At 39.5% G+C, this 15,549-nt stretch overlaps 1 protein-coding gene across 1 annotated transcript in view; it reads left to right on the top strand.

The window, feature by feature from the left end:
- The window catches only part of LAPTM4B (lysosomal protein transmembrane 4 beta), a 48,002-nt gene extending 35,568 nt beyond the window's left edge, over positions 1-12,434 (top strand). The window contains exons 6-7 of the mRNA XM_014068324.2: positions 5,179-5,274; positions 10,781-12,434. Coding sequence (XP_013923799.1) covers positions 5,179-5,274; positions 10,781-10,858 — 174 coding nt within the window. The 3' untranslated portion in view covers positions 10,859-12,434. The remainder of the gene's footprint in view (positions 1-5,178; positions 5,275-10,780) is intronic.
- The last annotated feature ends 3,115 nt before the right edge of the window (positions 12,435-15,549 follow it).

Genomic DNA, 15,549 nt, shown 5'->3' with positions numbered 1-15,549 from the left:
TCTCCCTCTCTCTCTCCCTACCTATCTACTGTATTTCTCTCTATCTCTTTCTATTTCTCTCTCTATCCTACCTATCTACCTACCTACACTCTCTCTATCTCTCCCTTTACCTACCTACCTACCTACCTACCTACCTAACTACTCTCTCTCTCTCCTACCTACCTACTGTATTTCTCTCTCTTTCTCTCCCTGTCTATCCCTCTATCTACCTACCTATTTTTTTAAAAAAATTGCCTCTTCAAAACCTTGGTGCGTCTTATACTCCGGTGCGTCTTATACTCCAAAAAATACGGTACTACGGGGCAGTATATGAGTCTAAAAGTTATTGCTATTGCTATAAATCTCAACTCTTATTCTCATCAGAATTACTCTTAAAGTCACTTCCCTTCTATTTTAGGGGTTTGTTCCAGGGTTGGGTTCCGGCAGGTACTACTGGCAGTTCGCTCATGTGTGCGCTGTGCACTCTCGATGCGCATGTACAGTGCAATTAAAATTGTTCTGTGCATGCACAGAATTGAAAAACAAGATGGCGGTGCCTATGGCGCCACCCAGAGAACTGGTTCAAGGGTTTGGCAGGCTTGGTTCCAGCGACCCAGGTTGCCAAACCATTACTGGTTCGGCCGAACCAGACCGAACTGTTAAGAACCCACCACTGGTTTGTTCCAATTTTCATTTGCTTCAGTATCATTCAGTTGTCTGTCATCAGCTGATTTCTTGGTCATCAATATAGTATCTTGAAAAGTAATTTTGAATTAAGTTTTGATAGATACTTGATTTTCAATGACGATGAAATGAACTCCTATATATATTGTGAGTCGTGGAGACGAGGAAATCTTTACTTTCTGATATTAAAAATATTTTTAAATTTTTATTATCATTTAAGGCATTTATTGAAGACTTGTGCTGTGTTAGAAGCCCTTTAAAGCTTTGTAAAACTAATCGCTGGAACTTATTAATCTTTGGCAAGACGTGCAGCCCTGTTTTGTGGTTTCCTGTACATGGAGTTCTTTTATGTTTGGCCATCCTTACTTTTTTCCCCAGCAGTTTTAGAAACTTCCCCCACATTGCATTTGCTTAAACCAAAAATGAATGACTCCGTTGAGCTAGTATATGCTGATTAATGCAATATATATCATGTTTAAGAGATTACTGTAATAGTAACATTTGCAAAGGCAAAATGTTAGAAAGATAGAAAACCATTTCTGTTTTAGAAAAGGGAGAAAGCTATAAATAAACCCTCTAACCTTTTAAATTGACTCCTGGGCTTCGTTAATAGAATGTTCAGTTGTTTAGAATGGAATGTAAGAACAAGGAAATCATACTTAGTTATGTTTTAAAAAGTTCTAAGGGTTATTGTTAAATGGGATTGTTCAGATTAGGTCTGTCAGGTCTCAACTGGAGAGCCGGTTAGGTATTCTACCATGTTTCTCCAAAAATAAGACAGGATCTTATTTTCTTTTGACCCCTGAAATAAGCGCTTGGCCTTATTTTGGAGTAGGTCTTATTATTTTTGAGGTGCAGGAGGCAGCGAGCATGGTCACCTCATGGCTGCTGCTGTGTTGCAATATTTTGGAGGAGGTCTTATTTTGGGGGAGGGCTTATTTTAGCACATGCACTCAAAAGCCCGATTGGGCTTATTATCCGGGGAGGTCTTATTTTCGGGAAAACAGGGTAGCTAAAAGTACTAGGCTGGAAACTGAGAGATTGTGAATTGCAATCCTGCCTTGATCATGAAGTCACCTGGGGAACCCTGCACCACTTACCCTCTCTCAGTTTTACCAAGGAAGCAATAATGGCAAACCACTTCTGAAATCTTGCCAAGAAAATTGCAGGGACTTATCCAAGCAATTGTCAGGAGACAAGATTGACTTAAAGGCATCCCAAAAAGATCTCAGCTGTAAAAAAAATTAAAAAAAACAACGGCTAAATGGCAGCAAACAGTTACATGAGTTTATATATTTCTTTGCTGCCATTTAGATCTTATTTTTGTTAATGTTTTTGTAGAGGTTATACAAAGGTTATGTACAGACATGCACAGCAAACTGCCATATCTTAGTAACCGATTACCTCAACATCTATGAGCTCACCTAATTAGTGGAACCAGGCACTACCAGGGAATTACGTGAGATCCAACCCTGGCTGGGATGGTCTTAGAGATTGACAAGGAGAATAAGCCAGTAAGATGCTGTTGCTACCTATGCTCTTGCTTTGCTTGTTGAAACTGTATAAAAAGCCAAATAAACTTTGTGTAAGGCAGACAGACATTTTGGACACCTGCTATGATGGATTTCTGAGACCTACAGTTTTGAGACAATAGCTGAAGTTCAACGAAATCAATGCAACTCTCAGGTTCATATGCTTTCTGTCCTCTCTCTCTCTCTCTCTCTCTCTCACACACACACACACATATACACATGTCCTAAATATCCTTTTAATGTAAGATATTTCAGACATTCCTACTTTTTTATAGGGTATTCTGGGTGTTTTACCTTAACCCAGACCATACACAGCAACCCAAAACTTTGAATATAGCACCCTGAAACCTCCAAAAATTACTATTGAATTGTTTTTAAAGTGCCAGAAGAGGAAATGCTTGGAAATTGTAATTGGGGTAGCTATATTTACTTTAGGTTAACCTGAAATATTTAAAAAATGAAATCAAATTTACTTGCTGCCCTGGTTTCATACACTGTTTGGGGTGCACGTGGTTCCTAGCAGTGGTGTATTAACCATTAAGCAGACTAAGCATGTGCTTAGGGCACCAAGGGGGCACCACAAAGTTGAGAAAGAAAACAAAACCAATGAAGATTTGTACAGTATGTATAAAGGAGGGGGGCACCAAGATTTGTCAGTTTAGGGCACCAGTGAGTCTTAATCCTCCACTGGTTCCTAGAATGTATTTAAAATCCAAATGTGGCTCTTAGTCCCAAAAATATTGTGCTCCTCTACTACAAAAAAAGTCAGCATGGGAGACTGGCTGATTGAGAACAGCCAATTAAGGCTATTGGGTGAGTAAATAGAAGAAGTGAGATTTGAAGCAAGGGTTTCATAATTCCAAAAGAGCCTTTCGTTATTATGCTATACCAACCATCTTTAGAGGTAGAATCTTAAAAAATTAATCTGATCTCTACTGCTGGATAGGAAAAGTATGCACTATAAAATCAGTTCATGACAACGTGTAGATCCTTCAGCAGCCTGAAAGTTTTTTAAGGACAAATCTGCAGGAAAGAGGTGGACAGAAAGAATTTTCATTTCAGTATTTATGTAAATAGCGTTTCTGTGTGCAAATCTCCAAGGCACTTGGTTTTGCCAGCTTTCTGGATTTAGTTAATCATATTCTCAGATACATGTGCTAACAGATGGTTCTACCAGGTGTCAGTTGTGAGCAAACTGCGGGTGTGTTTTTTTAAATAATAAACAATTGTGACCCTGGCTTTCAAAGAAAAAGAAAGATGTAGATTTGGAGTGATACGACTGTGCACATTTTTATAACTTTTTAAAGTGTCTGTATATTCCCTTAGCTCTGGTTTATATCACCACATCTCATTCATCTAGACTTGCAAGCAAATTTATGATGAGATTAATCCTGACAAGGAAATATTTGAAGCCTTGATGTGCATGTAGAATATGAAGGATAATATCCAGATGAATTTTCGAAGAGAACACTACACTTTTTTTGTGAGCAAAGGCACTTGTCTACAATGATTTAAACCAGGGGTCCCCAAACCTTTGGACCTCAAGGACCACTAAATTCATAATTTTAAATCCTGCAGATCACTAATATGATCTGCCTAATGATCGGCAGGGTGAGTGTGGCCAACTTCATGTCACTCACATCGAGGGGTGCCTCGCGCCTCCCCTCCCAGCTACTCCTCGCCTCCCCACCTGGGCTCCTTAGGCTCCCTACAGGAAGCAGTTGTTGGAGCTAAGCAGAGTTGGCAAAATAGCTGGTTCACTTCAAATTGGATCTGACCAAGAAGGAGGCTCAGCAGAAGCACCTCACTGAGGACTACAAGCATAGGGTTTCCAAGCAGAGGGAAGACCTGCAGGAATCCAGGGCCAGGTACTGGCTCCTGGACATTCAGAGAGCTGAGATGGCCAGCCAGTTCCAGGCCATGATGCAGTCCCACTGGAACAAGGCCCTCTGGCTCTTCACTACCAGCAGCACTTCCCTCCAGCCTTTGCCCGAAGCCCTGCACCAGGAGGCTGAAGCAGACCCCAACTCAGAATTCCAACCTATACGAAAAGACCCTGAAGGGGGAGACTGTCTGCAGCAACACAAACGTTCATTGCAAGTATCTGGCCCAGGGGCTGTAGTTTGTGAACCCCCAGTTTAGTGCAATATAAAAAATGCCAGTTGGTGACTTCTGATTTAAACAGTTGTTTTGCCATTTTATCTCCCAACATTCGAGGCTTAGCCTATCCCTATTTCTAATTTGTCATTTTAAATAACTTTTTTTTCATAAATTTACCATATTTTTTGAACTATAAGACGCATTGGTGTATAAGACGCACCAAGATTTCCAAGAGGTAAGTAAGAAAAAAAAGGGTTTGTCCTCTCCGGTCCCCAGGAGTACTCTGCAGGCTGCAGCAGGGTTGGGGGAAGGCAAAAACACCCCTGCTTTTCACCAAAATGGGGGCATTTTTCCCTTTCCCCAGCCCTGCTGAAGCCTGCAGAGTGGTTCTGGAGGGTGGGGGAAGGCAAAAATGTCCTGTTTTTGTGAAAAACAGCCCCATTTTTTACAAAAATGGGAGGTGGGGGCGGGGCTTCGGGAGGCCAAAAATAGCTGTATTCGGTGTATAAGACGCACCAACATTTCCATGCTCTTTTAGGTGGGAAAAGGTACGTCTTACACCCTAAAAAATACAGTGACTACTTTAAATAAGTACGAAACTGTTCCAGTGAATGGAGAAGAGCTTTGGGAGTATCCACACTAACCAATGTTCTGCACAGTTGGCTTTTGGAAACGAGACAGAAAGAAAAAACAGGGATCTCTTAAGCAACATATAATATATGATTCAGCTTCTCCAATTTGAGAGCCTTCCCTGAGGTCTTCAGCCAGCACAGTCATAGCTGAAGGTACCAAAATTTAGGAAAGCTGCACAGGGTTGAAGCAATTCAGTTCACAGCTCAACAGATCTTGTCTTTTCCCTTTTGTCCACCCTCTTTCTTTCCAGGCTTACTTGATCAGTTGTGTATGGAACTGTTATCGCTACATTAATAACAGGAACAACTCTGATGTCCTGGTCTACATCACCACTAATGACACAGCGGTAAGTTTTGTTGGCGTTGGCTGGAGCTGTGAGAGGTTCCTGGGTTTAGATGAGAAGGCCTGTTTTGAATGGTACAAAATCCAAAGGGGTGGAAATCTTCAAGGATGCAACTTTGACCAGCAGGGCTATTGCTTTCCTGGGTACTTATCGGGCAATGATGGGCCCTATTATTATGCTGAGAATACAAGTTGCCCAAGTCAGATATCACTTTCCCTATGCTCTGGTTTCACCAAGGAAAAACCAGCTAAATTCATTTTTGAAGAAACTTATCTGTGGTGTTTGGATAATGTGCATTTTGGGATATTAGCAGGGAATGCTTTTGCCTTCCTGTTGGGCTTCTCAGAGATACCTTCTTTTCTTTTCAGTAAGTTCATGTAGGTAAGACTTGATTTTAACCTTGGTTTGGTAAATAGTCACAAATTAGTGTTGTTTCAATACTCCACTTAGCCATGAATCTTAGGTTATAAACCACAGTGGCTCATGATACATTAAATCAAAAACAAATGTATATTATGACTTAGATTGGTGTATGAGTCCAGACCTAATAGGGTTCTTTGAGTGGTCTTGTATTTACAGTTGCATTGTTCAGGGATAAAGATATATTGTCACCTGCCAAGATGTGTCCTAGCTTGTCCCCATGTTGACCATCCTTGTGCTGCTTCTTCCCTTACAAGATTCTCTTTTCTGCATGCTGTTATTTAGCATTTTCTAGTGAATTACCTGTTGGATGCCTTTTATTATTTTATTTTATGAACTATTAGAATTAGAACAAGCCATCATTTGACAAAACATCGAACTAAATTTTCACATCTTAATTTGTTCCAACCTTGATGCTGATATAGCTATTGTGGTAAATGGGTCTTTTAAAAAAAAATCTTATATTGAGCAGACTGAACCTTGCGTTTTCTAGAAACATTGGTGACCAGTTTGGGGATATTAGCTTATGAATCTGGACTGGACTGTCAGTAGGTCCTACTTCCTGTAAGGACCACCACCTGCTCACCTTCTTCTCCGAAAAGATTTAGTTTCTCATCGTGAGAAATCTTAAACAAAAAGTGCAGCATTAATGTGCATTAATGCAATTGAATCCTTTTGCTTTAATTCTCATAACTATCCACACCCTGATATGAAACGATCCAGGAACATAAACTTTTTCCGTTAACTTTTGCTCTGAATTAGACCCAGAAAATCCATTTCTTGGAGGTGTCTTTTAATGATTCCCAGATGATCCTGCCACAGTAGACTGTATATTTTATATCACTTCCCCTGATAAGTGTATGCTTTTTGTCTAGAGAGAGCTCTTTTGTTTTCTAAAAGCTAATACTGTCAAATATGTGGGCAGCTGTATATTCTCTCACACAATAAATGTCTTCTGAGGAATGTTTTGGCAACACAAAGAAATTCAAAGCTATAAATTATCTCTGGGCAGTCCATTTCCATTTGTAATTGCTCCAGAGTGGTTTCTAATGGCAATGCTCATAGACAAACACTAAGGTTGCTTCCTGCTCAGTTAAGCAGAGAGACAAACTGAGCTTGACTATTTGACAGATGATATTTTATTGAGAAATAATTCCAGCTGCTCCTTAGTAGATGTGTTTCAGGGAGACTCTTGAAACCGTGTTCTAAGTCGTAAAATATACAATCATTTTTTTTTTTGTTTATTCATTTACTTTACTTGTATGGTACCTATTCCCAGATTATGTGGTGGCTCACAACATATAAAATGATTATCCCAAACCCTCAAATAGATATAACAATAAAAAAAGCTAAACAAAATATAAAAAACACATTCAATTACAACACACCATTCAGATTCTTCCAGGTTCAATCCAGGGTATATATTCTATGAGCCGTGGTGGCTCAGTGGTTAAAGGGCAGTACTGCAGGCTACTTCTGCTGACTGCCGGCTGATTGCAATTTAGCAATTTTCAAATCTGTAAAACCGTTTAGAGAGGCCTGTAAAGCACTGTGAAGTGATATGTAAGTCTAAGTGCTGTTGATATTGAGGTAGAGACCATTGTGTCCATTGTGTCTGGCCATCACACGAAGATTCAGATAGTTTGAGTGCATTGTAAAGTTACAAAAACAGATTAATTCAATAAAGAGTTGCAGCTGTTTCTTTGAGCCATGGTGGCGCCGTGGTTGGAATGCAGTACTGCAGAGTATTTCTGCTTTCTGCCGGCTGTCTGCAATTCGAATCTCACCAGGCTCAAGGTTGACTCAGCCTTCCATCCTTCTGAGGTTAGTAAAATTAGGACCCAGACTGTCGGAGGCAATATGCTGACTCTGTAAACCGTTTAGAAAGGACTGTAAAGCATTGTAAAGTGGTATATAAATCTAAGTGCTATTGCTACTGCATAGGACAGAACAGATAGGCCTTCACAATTTTGCTGAAGCCCAAAATGGACAAACTGACTAAATCTCTGCCAACAGGATGCAAAAAGACAGTTTTAGATAGCTAAAGGAGAGGAAAGATCTCTAAGGCATTCAAAGTGTAGACGTCTCTGGGCAGATCTCTTGTCATCAACCCTGAATGCCAGTGCCCCTTCAGGAACAACGAGAACCACTGCAGAGCCATGCCTACAACTCCAATTGCTCAGAAGTGGCCCAGGAATCTCTAACACAGTTGAGGGATTTAAAAGCTGCTGAGAGATCAAGGAGGAACAGGAGGTTTGCATTCCTCCAAACCTTAATGGATTTCTGGAAGGCTAATAGAATTGGAACTAATTTCACCTCAGAGAGAATGGTGTTCCAGAGGATAGGAGTCACAGCAGAAAAGACTCATCTCCTAGGTTCCAATAACACCACTCTATTAAGTCTTAGTACTGCATCCAGTTTTTGTCATCACACTCTAAAAAAGATGTTGAGACTCTGGAAAGAGTGCAGAGAAAAGCAGCCAAGATGAGTAGGGGACTGGAGACTAAAACATATGAAGAATGGTTACAGGACCTGGGCATGGCTAGTCTAGTGAAGAGAAGAAGCAGGGGAGACATGATAGCAGTGTTCCAATATTTGAGGGGCTGTCACAAGAGAGGAGGAGGTCAACCTATTTTTCAAAGCACCTGAAAGGCCAGACAAGGAATAATGGATGGGAACTGAACAAGGAGAGATTCAACCTGGAAATAAGGAGAAATTTTCTAACAGTGGGAACAATCAACCAATGGAACAGCTTGCTTTCAGAAGTTGTGGGAGCTTTCAAGAAGAGACTGGACTGCCATCTGTCAAAAATGATGTAGGGCAGTGGTGAAATTCAAACGTTTTTATTATCGGTTCTGTGGGCATGGCTTGGTGGGTGTGGCAGGGGAAGGATACTGCAAAATCTCCATTCCCACCCCTCTCTGTGGCCAGCCAGAGGTGGTATTCTGAACTACTCAAAATTTGCGCTACCTGTTCTCCAGAACCTGCTGAATTTCAGCCCTGGTGTAAGGTCTCCTGCTTGGGTGGGGGGTTGGACTAGATGACCTACAAGGTCCCTTCCAACTCTGTTAATCTGTTCCATCAAAGGGAAGAATGTAGCAGATGGGATCTGTAAGATATTTCTCCTGCTGGACCTAATGGGATGGATAGATGTAACCCAGGAGAGGTGGTCCCTCAAATAACTTAGTCTCATGCCATATAGGGTTTTAAGGATCAAAACTAATACCCTGGATTGAACCTGGAAGCAAATACAGCTCACAGGGCAGAGGTCTAACATGTGCTGTTCTAGGGGCACATGCAACTGCCCACGCCATCACATTTTGCACCAACTGAAGCTTCCAGACTTTCTTCAAGGGCAGCCCCGTGGAGAATGCATTACATTAGTCCATTCTAGAGGTAACCAGGACATGAGTAACTACGCATAGAGCCTCATGATCCAGGAAAGGGTGAAACTAACACTGAACATGAAAGTGTGCAAAAGTACTCCTATCTATGATTGTCATGTGCTTTTTGAGCAGGTGTCATGAGTACAGAAGGACCACAGGATTGTATACCAGCTGCAATTTCATCCAGCACCAAAGATGGTAAAGTCCCAGGTCCAGAAGGTTCTAAAACCCAAAGCCACTCAATCTTGCCAGGGTTTAGCCAAAGCCTGCTGTCTCCCATCCAGACACAGAGATTGGAAATTAACAGCATTGTTTAATTCACTGGGGAGATACATAATTGAATATCAGCGTATGGATGATACACCATGGTATCGTTAACTTGCATGTTTGCTATTTCAGATAGCCTTATCATTAGCACTGGAGAGGCTGGAGTTAACTTAGCAGTCAGTTCAATGATTTGCCATTCCACGTTTGCATTGTGACAATGTTTAAATGAGAAATAATTCTGCTTCCTGCTGCTCCTAAGTGCTTGTTGCAGATGTGCTGGTGTAAAAAGAATGTTTCTGTGATTTAACAAAAGAAAAGAAAAGAAATCCACAACCAATGTGTGGAGTTTTATTTGAGCCAAATTCATTGGTTAAAACATATGTATGCCTTTAGGGATTGCTGTTTGCTGTAATTCAATTTGTTCTTAATCCATTTTGGAATTGTTCCATTGAGTCTTATTTTATTAATGAATGATGCTGCAAATCAGTTTTTGGTTCCATGGCTCCAAAGTTATACATGTATCAACTAAAACCACAATTGCCAATGACAATGTAGAAAATACCTCTTTTTTGTCCCGTTTCTTTCAAAATTCTTGAAAGTATGAGATCTGTTTTAGGAGGAATTTTAAAAAGTAATAGTTTGTAAACAAGAGTTGAAAATACTCCGAAGTGGGAAGAGTTGTAATAAAATGGTCTGTGGGTATACTAAAATATTTTTTTTGTTAAAAAAACATGTATCTATTATTTTTCCTGTTAAAAGAAATATCTCCCTTGTAAAAGCTGATTGTTTTTAGCCCACTACATGCTCAACATACAACCACAATAGAGACCAGAATTTCTATTGCTAAGCAAGATGGTTATTAAATGAATCATGCCTCATTTTGCAACCTTTCTCTTCCCCCCCCCCCCCAGTCGATAAATTAATCACTGTGGTTGTTAAACCAAACCAGCTATCCTCATTGATTTGGCTTGTCGGAAGCCATTTGGGAAGCTTGCAAATGGTGATCACATGACTCAAAATGCTACAACCATCATTAATACATGCTAGGTGCCAAGCTCCCGGATTCTGAGCACATGACTCTAGAGATGCTGCAGTGGTCATAAGTATGAGGACTGACTGTAAGTCGCTTTTTTCAGTGTCTCAGTCATCCAAGTCATGGTTGCCCCCTAAGGTGCTTTTTCAGAAGGCAACTGGATTTTCTGGTTTTTCTTTGAAAACATTTCTTTTCTTATCCAAGAAAAAGCAGCTTTGGGTCACTTTTTTCAGTGCCATTGTAAATTTGTATGGTCACTAAGTCAATAGTTATAGGACAAAGACTACAGCTGGCTGGGGAATTCTGGGAGTTGAAATTCACAAGTCTTAAAGTTGCAAGGTTGGACATCCCTGTTTTAATCCTACAGTTTTCAAAACCATCTTGCTTTCTTTCTTTTCCTCAGGTGCTGTTGCCATCATATGATGACTCTGCAAATGGCCCAGGGAAAGATGCCCCACCTCCTCCTTATGCAGCTGCATAAGTGTGATGTGTACCTAAAAAATCAATTATACTATTTTTCAGATCATCCAAGCAATATATCCTTTCACTTGCAAGATGGGCCTGCAAGATCCCAGATTTATTTATAGATTATTTTCAAAATGTGTTTTGTGTTTTCTTGTTTTGCCTAAAGCATTACTGAACTGGCTTAGTTTAGCAAAGTATACTATAATCGCATTGTAGGGTTTTTTTCCTTCATGTAAGATGTATTTTTATTCCCGCCACACCTAATATGGAAGTTTTGCTAGTTTAAATGGCAGAATTTTCAAGTCAGTTTTAAGAATCGTGTCTCAATTTACAATCCTCAACTGGATTTAGATTTACCTTTCTGTTAATCTAGATCAGGAGTGAGTTGCTTCCAGTTTTACTACCAGTTTGCAACCCGCGCAACATGTACACTGCACAGGTGAACACAGGTGTTCTGCATGCGCAGAACAATTTACAGTGAATTGCACACAGACAGTCACTAAAAACCAAAATGATTGGGGCCAATGGTGGCGAGGCAACCGGTTTGGGGGCATGGCAGGCCTGGATCACTGCCGGTTCTGCAACCCAGGCCTGAATTCCACTACCGGTTCGGCCGAACCAGGTCAAACCGGGAGCAATCCACCTCTGATCCAGATACAGGCAAACTATAGGTCACATAATCCTCCCCCATCTTATATCACAATGTGGCTATTGGGCAGCAAAATAGCCAAATTTCAAAGGAATTTCAGACTGTAGGATTTGTAAGGATAGGAATAAAGTTATCTATCTCCCTCCCCCATAAATAGGGATTTATGAGGCATGGTGGCGCAGTGGTTAGAGTGCAGTACTGCAGGCTACTTCTGCTGACTGCTGGCTGCCAGGAATTTGGCAGTTCAAATCTCACCAGGCTCAAGGTTGACTCAGCCTTTCATCCTTCTGAGGTCAGTGAAATGGGGACCCAAATTGTTGGAGGCAATATGATGACTCTGTAACCCACTTAAAGAGGACTGTAAAGCACTGTGAAGTGGTATATGTCTAAGTGATATTGCTATTTATGTTCCTTTCTTACTCTAACCGTCCCCCCCACCAAACAAAAAAAAATGGAACATTACAGTCCTCCTAATCCAGAATGTTTCATCAGCCTGATGTTTCCATAAAAATTGAACCACAGTTCTCATTATCCCTAGCTGTAATAGCCAACCACTGTACCAGCTGAAGGATATGAAAATGGTGCAATTTAAAATAATGGAAGTGTTTCAGATTGGGGACTACAGATCAAGACTTTTAATCTACTCCCAAATTAAACAATTCCCCAATACAGTATAATGCTTTAGATTTCTTAATCGTAAGGTCAGACTCTTAATTTTCCAGCTATCCCAATTCTGGTAACAGTGTTTTGTCTACTTAAGCAATTGCTACTGAAGTAATCCCGCTCGGCAATTACGAGTGCTGGAAATAAACCATTTTTGAATGTCATTGATTTCATGGATTTTTGAACAATTTTTTAACACACACACCCCAATTGAACTCAGGGGTAATGCTTGTATCTACTGAGACTCTGTCACTTTGTGCAAATAAAAGCTAGTTGAAGAGTCAGTATTTCTGTGGTATTTTGGGAAATGTTGGTTACATCATTCTGTGTGTGTTCTGTTGTCTGTTTTAATATAAGAATTTAACACTCCGATTTGGGTAACTCCAGCGTTAATGATGTCTGGGACTATGGCAAATTAATAATAATAATAATAATAATAATAATAATAATAATAATAATAATAATAATAATAATATAATAATAATAATAATAATAATAATAATAATAATAATAATAATAATAAGCAATATCACAAGCAGAAATAACTGATATTCAAGACACAACTAAAGACATTATAGTAGAACTCCCAGAAGAAGCTCTCGGGGAGGAAATAACATCACCACCACTAGAACCAGTTATCACTGAACCAACTGATGAACTAACTCAAAAACAAAAAGAATTGAAGGATAAGATCATGGAGCATTTTCTGCTTAATGAGGAAAGGCAACGTTTACCATCACTAAAAACTGTGCCTAAGAAAATTTTGGCCCCTATCATGAAAATGGTTAATGCAGTGTTTTCAACAATTGAACCGGGATTCATCTTGGAAACAAACCAGTTAATGTACAGCGCAGCTGTAATAGTCACTAATGAACTAGGCATTAAAATTAAAATACCTAGTCACACAACAGAAAAAGCATCAAAGCCAAAGTGGAAAATCCATTTAGAACAAAAAATCAAAAAATTAAGGGCAGATGCTAGTAACTTAAAAAACATGCATTAGCAACGGCTTAAAAACAACAAAATCATAGATCGCCCAATCAGAAGATATAGATTGGATACAAGAAACATCAATGAAGCTGTAGAGATTGTAAAACAGCAGATAACAGCAACAGCTAGAAAAATTGAAAGATATGAGGCACGAATCATCCAATATAAACAAAACCAGCAATTTCGATCAGACCAACGGCGTTTTTATCAAAGTCTTAATGTGAATGGTGACACCAAAAGTGAAAAACCAGAAAAACAGGCCACAGTTGAATTCTGGAAAGAATTGTGGGAAAATGCAAAGGACTACAACAAGGAAGCAAAGTGGATACATGACTTTGAGAAAAGCATTGGCAACAAACAAATGCAAGTATTAGAAATAACAACTGAGATGGTCAAAAATCAAGTTAAAAAGGTAAAGAATTGGACATCACCTGGAAAGGACCAATTACATGGTTTCTGGCTCAAATATCTGACCAGTTTACATGCAATATTGGCCACGCAACTGAATGAAATTTTACAAAAGGGCCAAATTGATGAATGGTTGACAACTGGAAAAACATACTTGATTCAGAAAGATGCAACTAAAGGAACAACACCTGAAAACTACAGATCAATAACATGCTTGCCAACAACCTTCAAATTACTCACAGGCATTATTGCAGATAACATGATGGATTATTTGGAAAACAACATCTTGCCAGTAGAGCAAAAAGGCAACAAAAGAAGGAGCAGGGGCACAAAAGATCAGCTTCTAATTGATAAAATGATATTAGAAAATTGTAAGAACAGAAAAACGAACTTGAATATGGTCTGGATTGATTACCAAAAGGCATTTGACTCACTGCCACATAGTTGGATCATAAAATGCTTAGAAACAACTGGCATTAGCAAAAATATTACATCCTTTACTGAAAAGGCGATGAAACAATGGAGAACCGAGTTGGCAGTAGGGAATGAGATCTATGGAATGGTTAATATCAAGCGAGGAATTTTCCAGGGTGATTCACTTTCACCTCTTCTCTTCATCATCGCAATGATCCCACTATCAGTAATCTTAAAAAAAATGAAATTAGGCTACCAAACAGCCAAAGAAGCTGAAAAAATTTCGCATTTACTATATATGGATGATTTGAAACTCTATGGAAAGTCAGAAATAGAAATCCAATCATTGACAAACACAGTCCAAGTATTCAGCACCGATATTTCAATGCAGTTTGGCATGGAAAAATGTGCCACTGTATCCATAAAAAGGGGCAAAATCACTGCATGTGAAGGAATTGAAATGCCCAATGGCCAATTAATTAAATGCAAAGAAAATGAAGCCTACAAATACTTAGGCATTCTGCAGTTGGATAACATCAAGCATGGAGAAGTAAAAACTATTGTCAGGCGAGAGTACACCAACAGAGTTAGGAAAATTTTGAAATCTAAATTGAATAGTGGAAATACAATCAAGGCCATAAATACCTGGGCAATACCAGTTATAACATACACAGCTGGTATAGTTAACTGGACACAAGCTGAGGAAACTAATGACAATGCACTACAGTTTACATCCACGTGGTGATACTGATAGACTATATCTGCCCCGAAAATCAGGTGGCAGAGGATTATTACAAGTGAAGCAAACAGTTGAAGAAGAAAAACATGGACTGGCTGATTATTTAAAAGAAAGTCAAGAACATCTATTAATCGAAGTAAAGAACAAAAATCTACTGAAGGCCCAACAGACGAAACAAGAATACAGAAAAGATGTGATAAAATCAAGAATGGAGAGTTGGCAGAACAAAGCACTGCATGGCCAATTTCTGGAAAAAATAAAAGATAAAGTGGACAGTGAACAAACTTGGTTATGGTTAACAACAGGTACATTAAAGAAAGAAACAGAGTCACTAATCCTGGCTGCGCAAGAACAAGCTATCCGCACAAATGCCATTAAGGCCAAAATCGAAAAATCCTCTGATGATGCCAAATGCAGACTTTGCAAAGAAGCTGATGAAACTGTTGATCACATACTCAGCTGCTGTAAAAAAATCGTGCAGACTGATTATAAATTGCGGCACAATTCAGTAGCACAAATGATCCATTGGAATTTGTGCAAAAATTATAATATTAAAACAGCAACAAACTGGTGGGAACATCAACCTGAAAAAGTCACCGAAAATCAGATGGTCAAGATCTTGTGGGATTTCCGTATACAAACCGACAAAGTACTGGTGCACAATACACCAGACATCACACTGGTTGAGAAAAATAAAGTCACAATCATAGACATCGCAATACCAGGTGATAGCAGGGTCGCCGAGAAGGAACATGAAAAAATCGCAAGATACCAGGACTTAAAAATCGAAATTCAATGACTATGGCACAAACCAGCAGTGATAATTCCAGTGGTAATTGGCACA

This window comes from Thamnophis sirtalis, unplaced genomic scaffold (assembly GCF_051295495.1).
Source record: "Thamnophis sirtalis isolate CommonGarterSnake01/CBP01778 unplaced genomic scaffold, rThaSir2_p1.2 scaffold_2, whole genome shotgun sequence".
Taxonomy (NCBI): Eukaryota; Metazoa; Chordata; class Lepidosauria; order Squamata; family Natricidae; genus Thamnophis; species Thamnophis sirtalis.
Note: the sequence above shows the minus strand (reverse complement) of the source record. Positions and strands in the feature narration are given on the sequence as shown.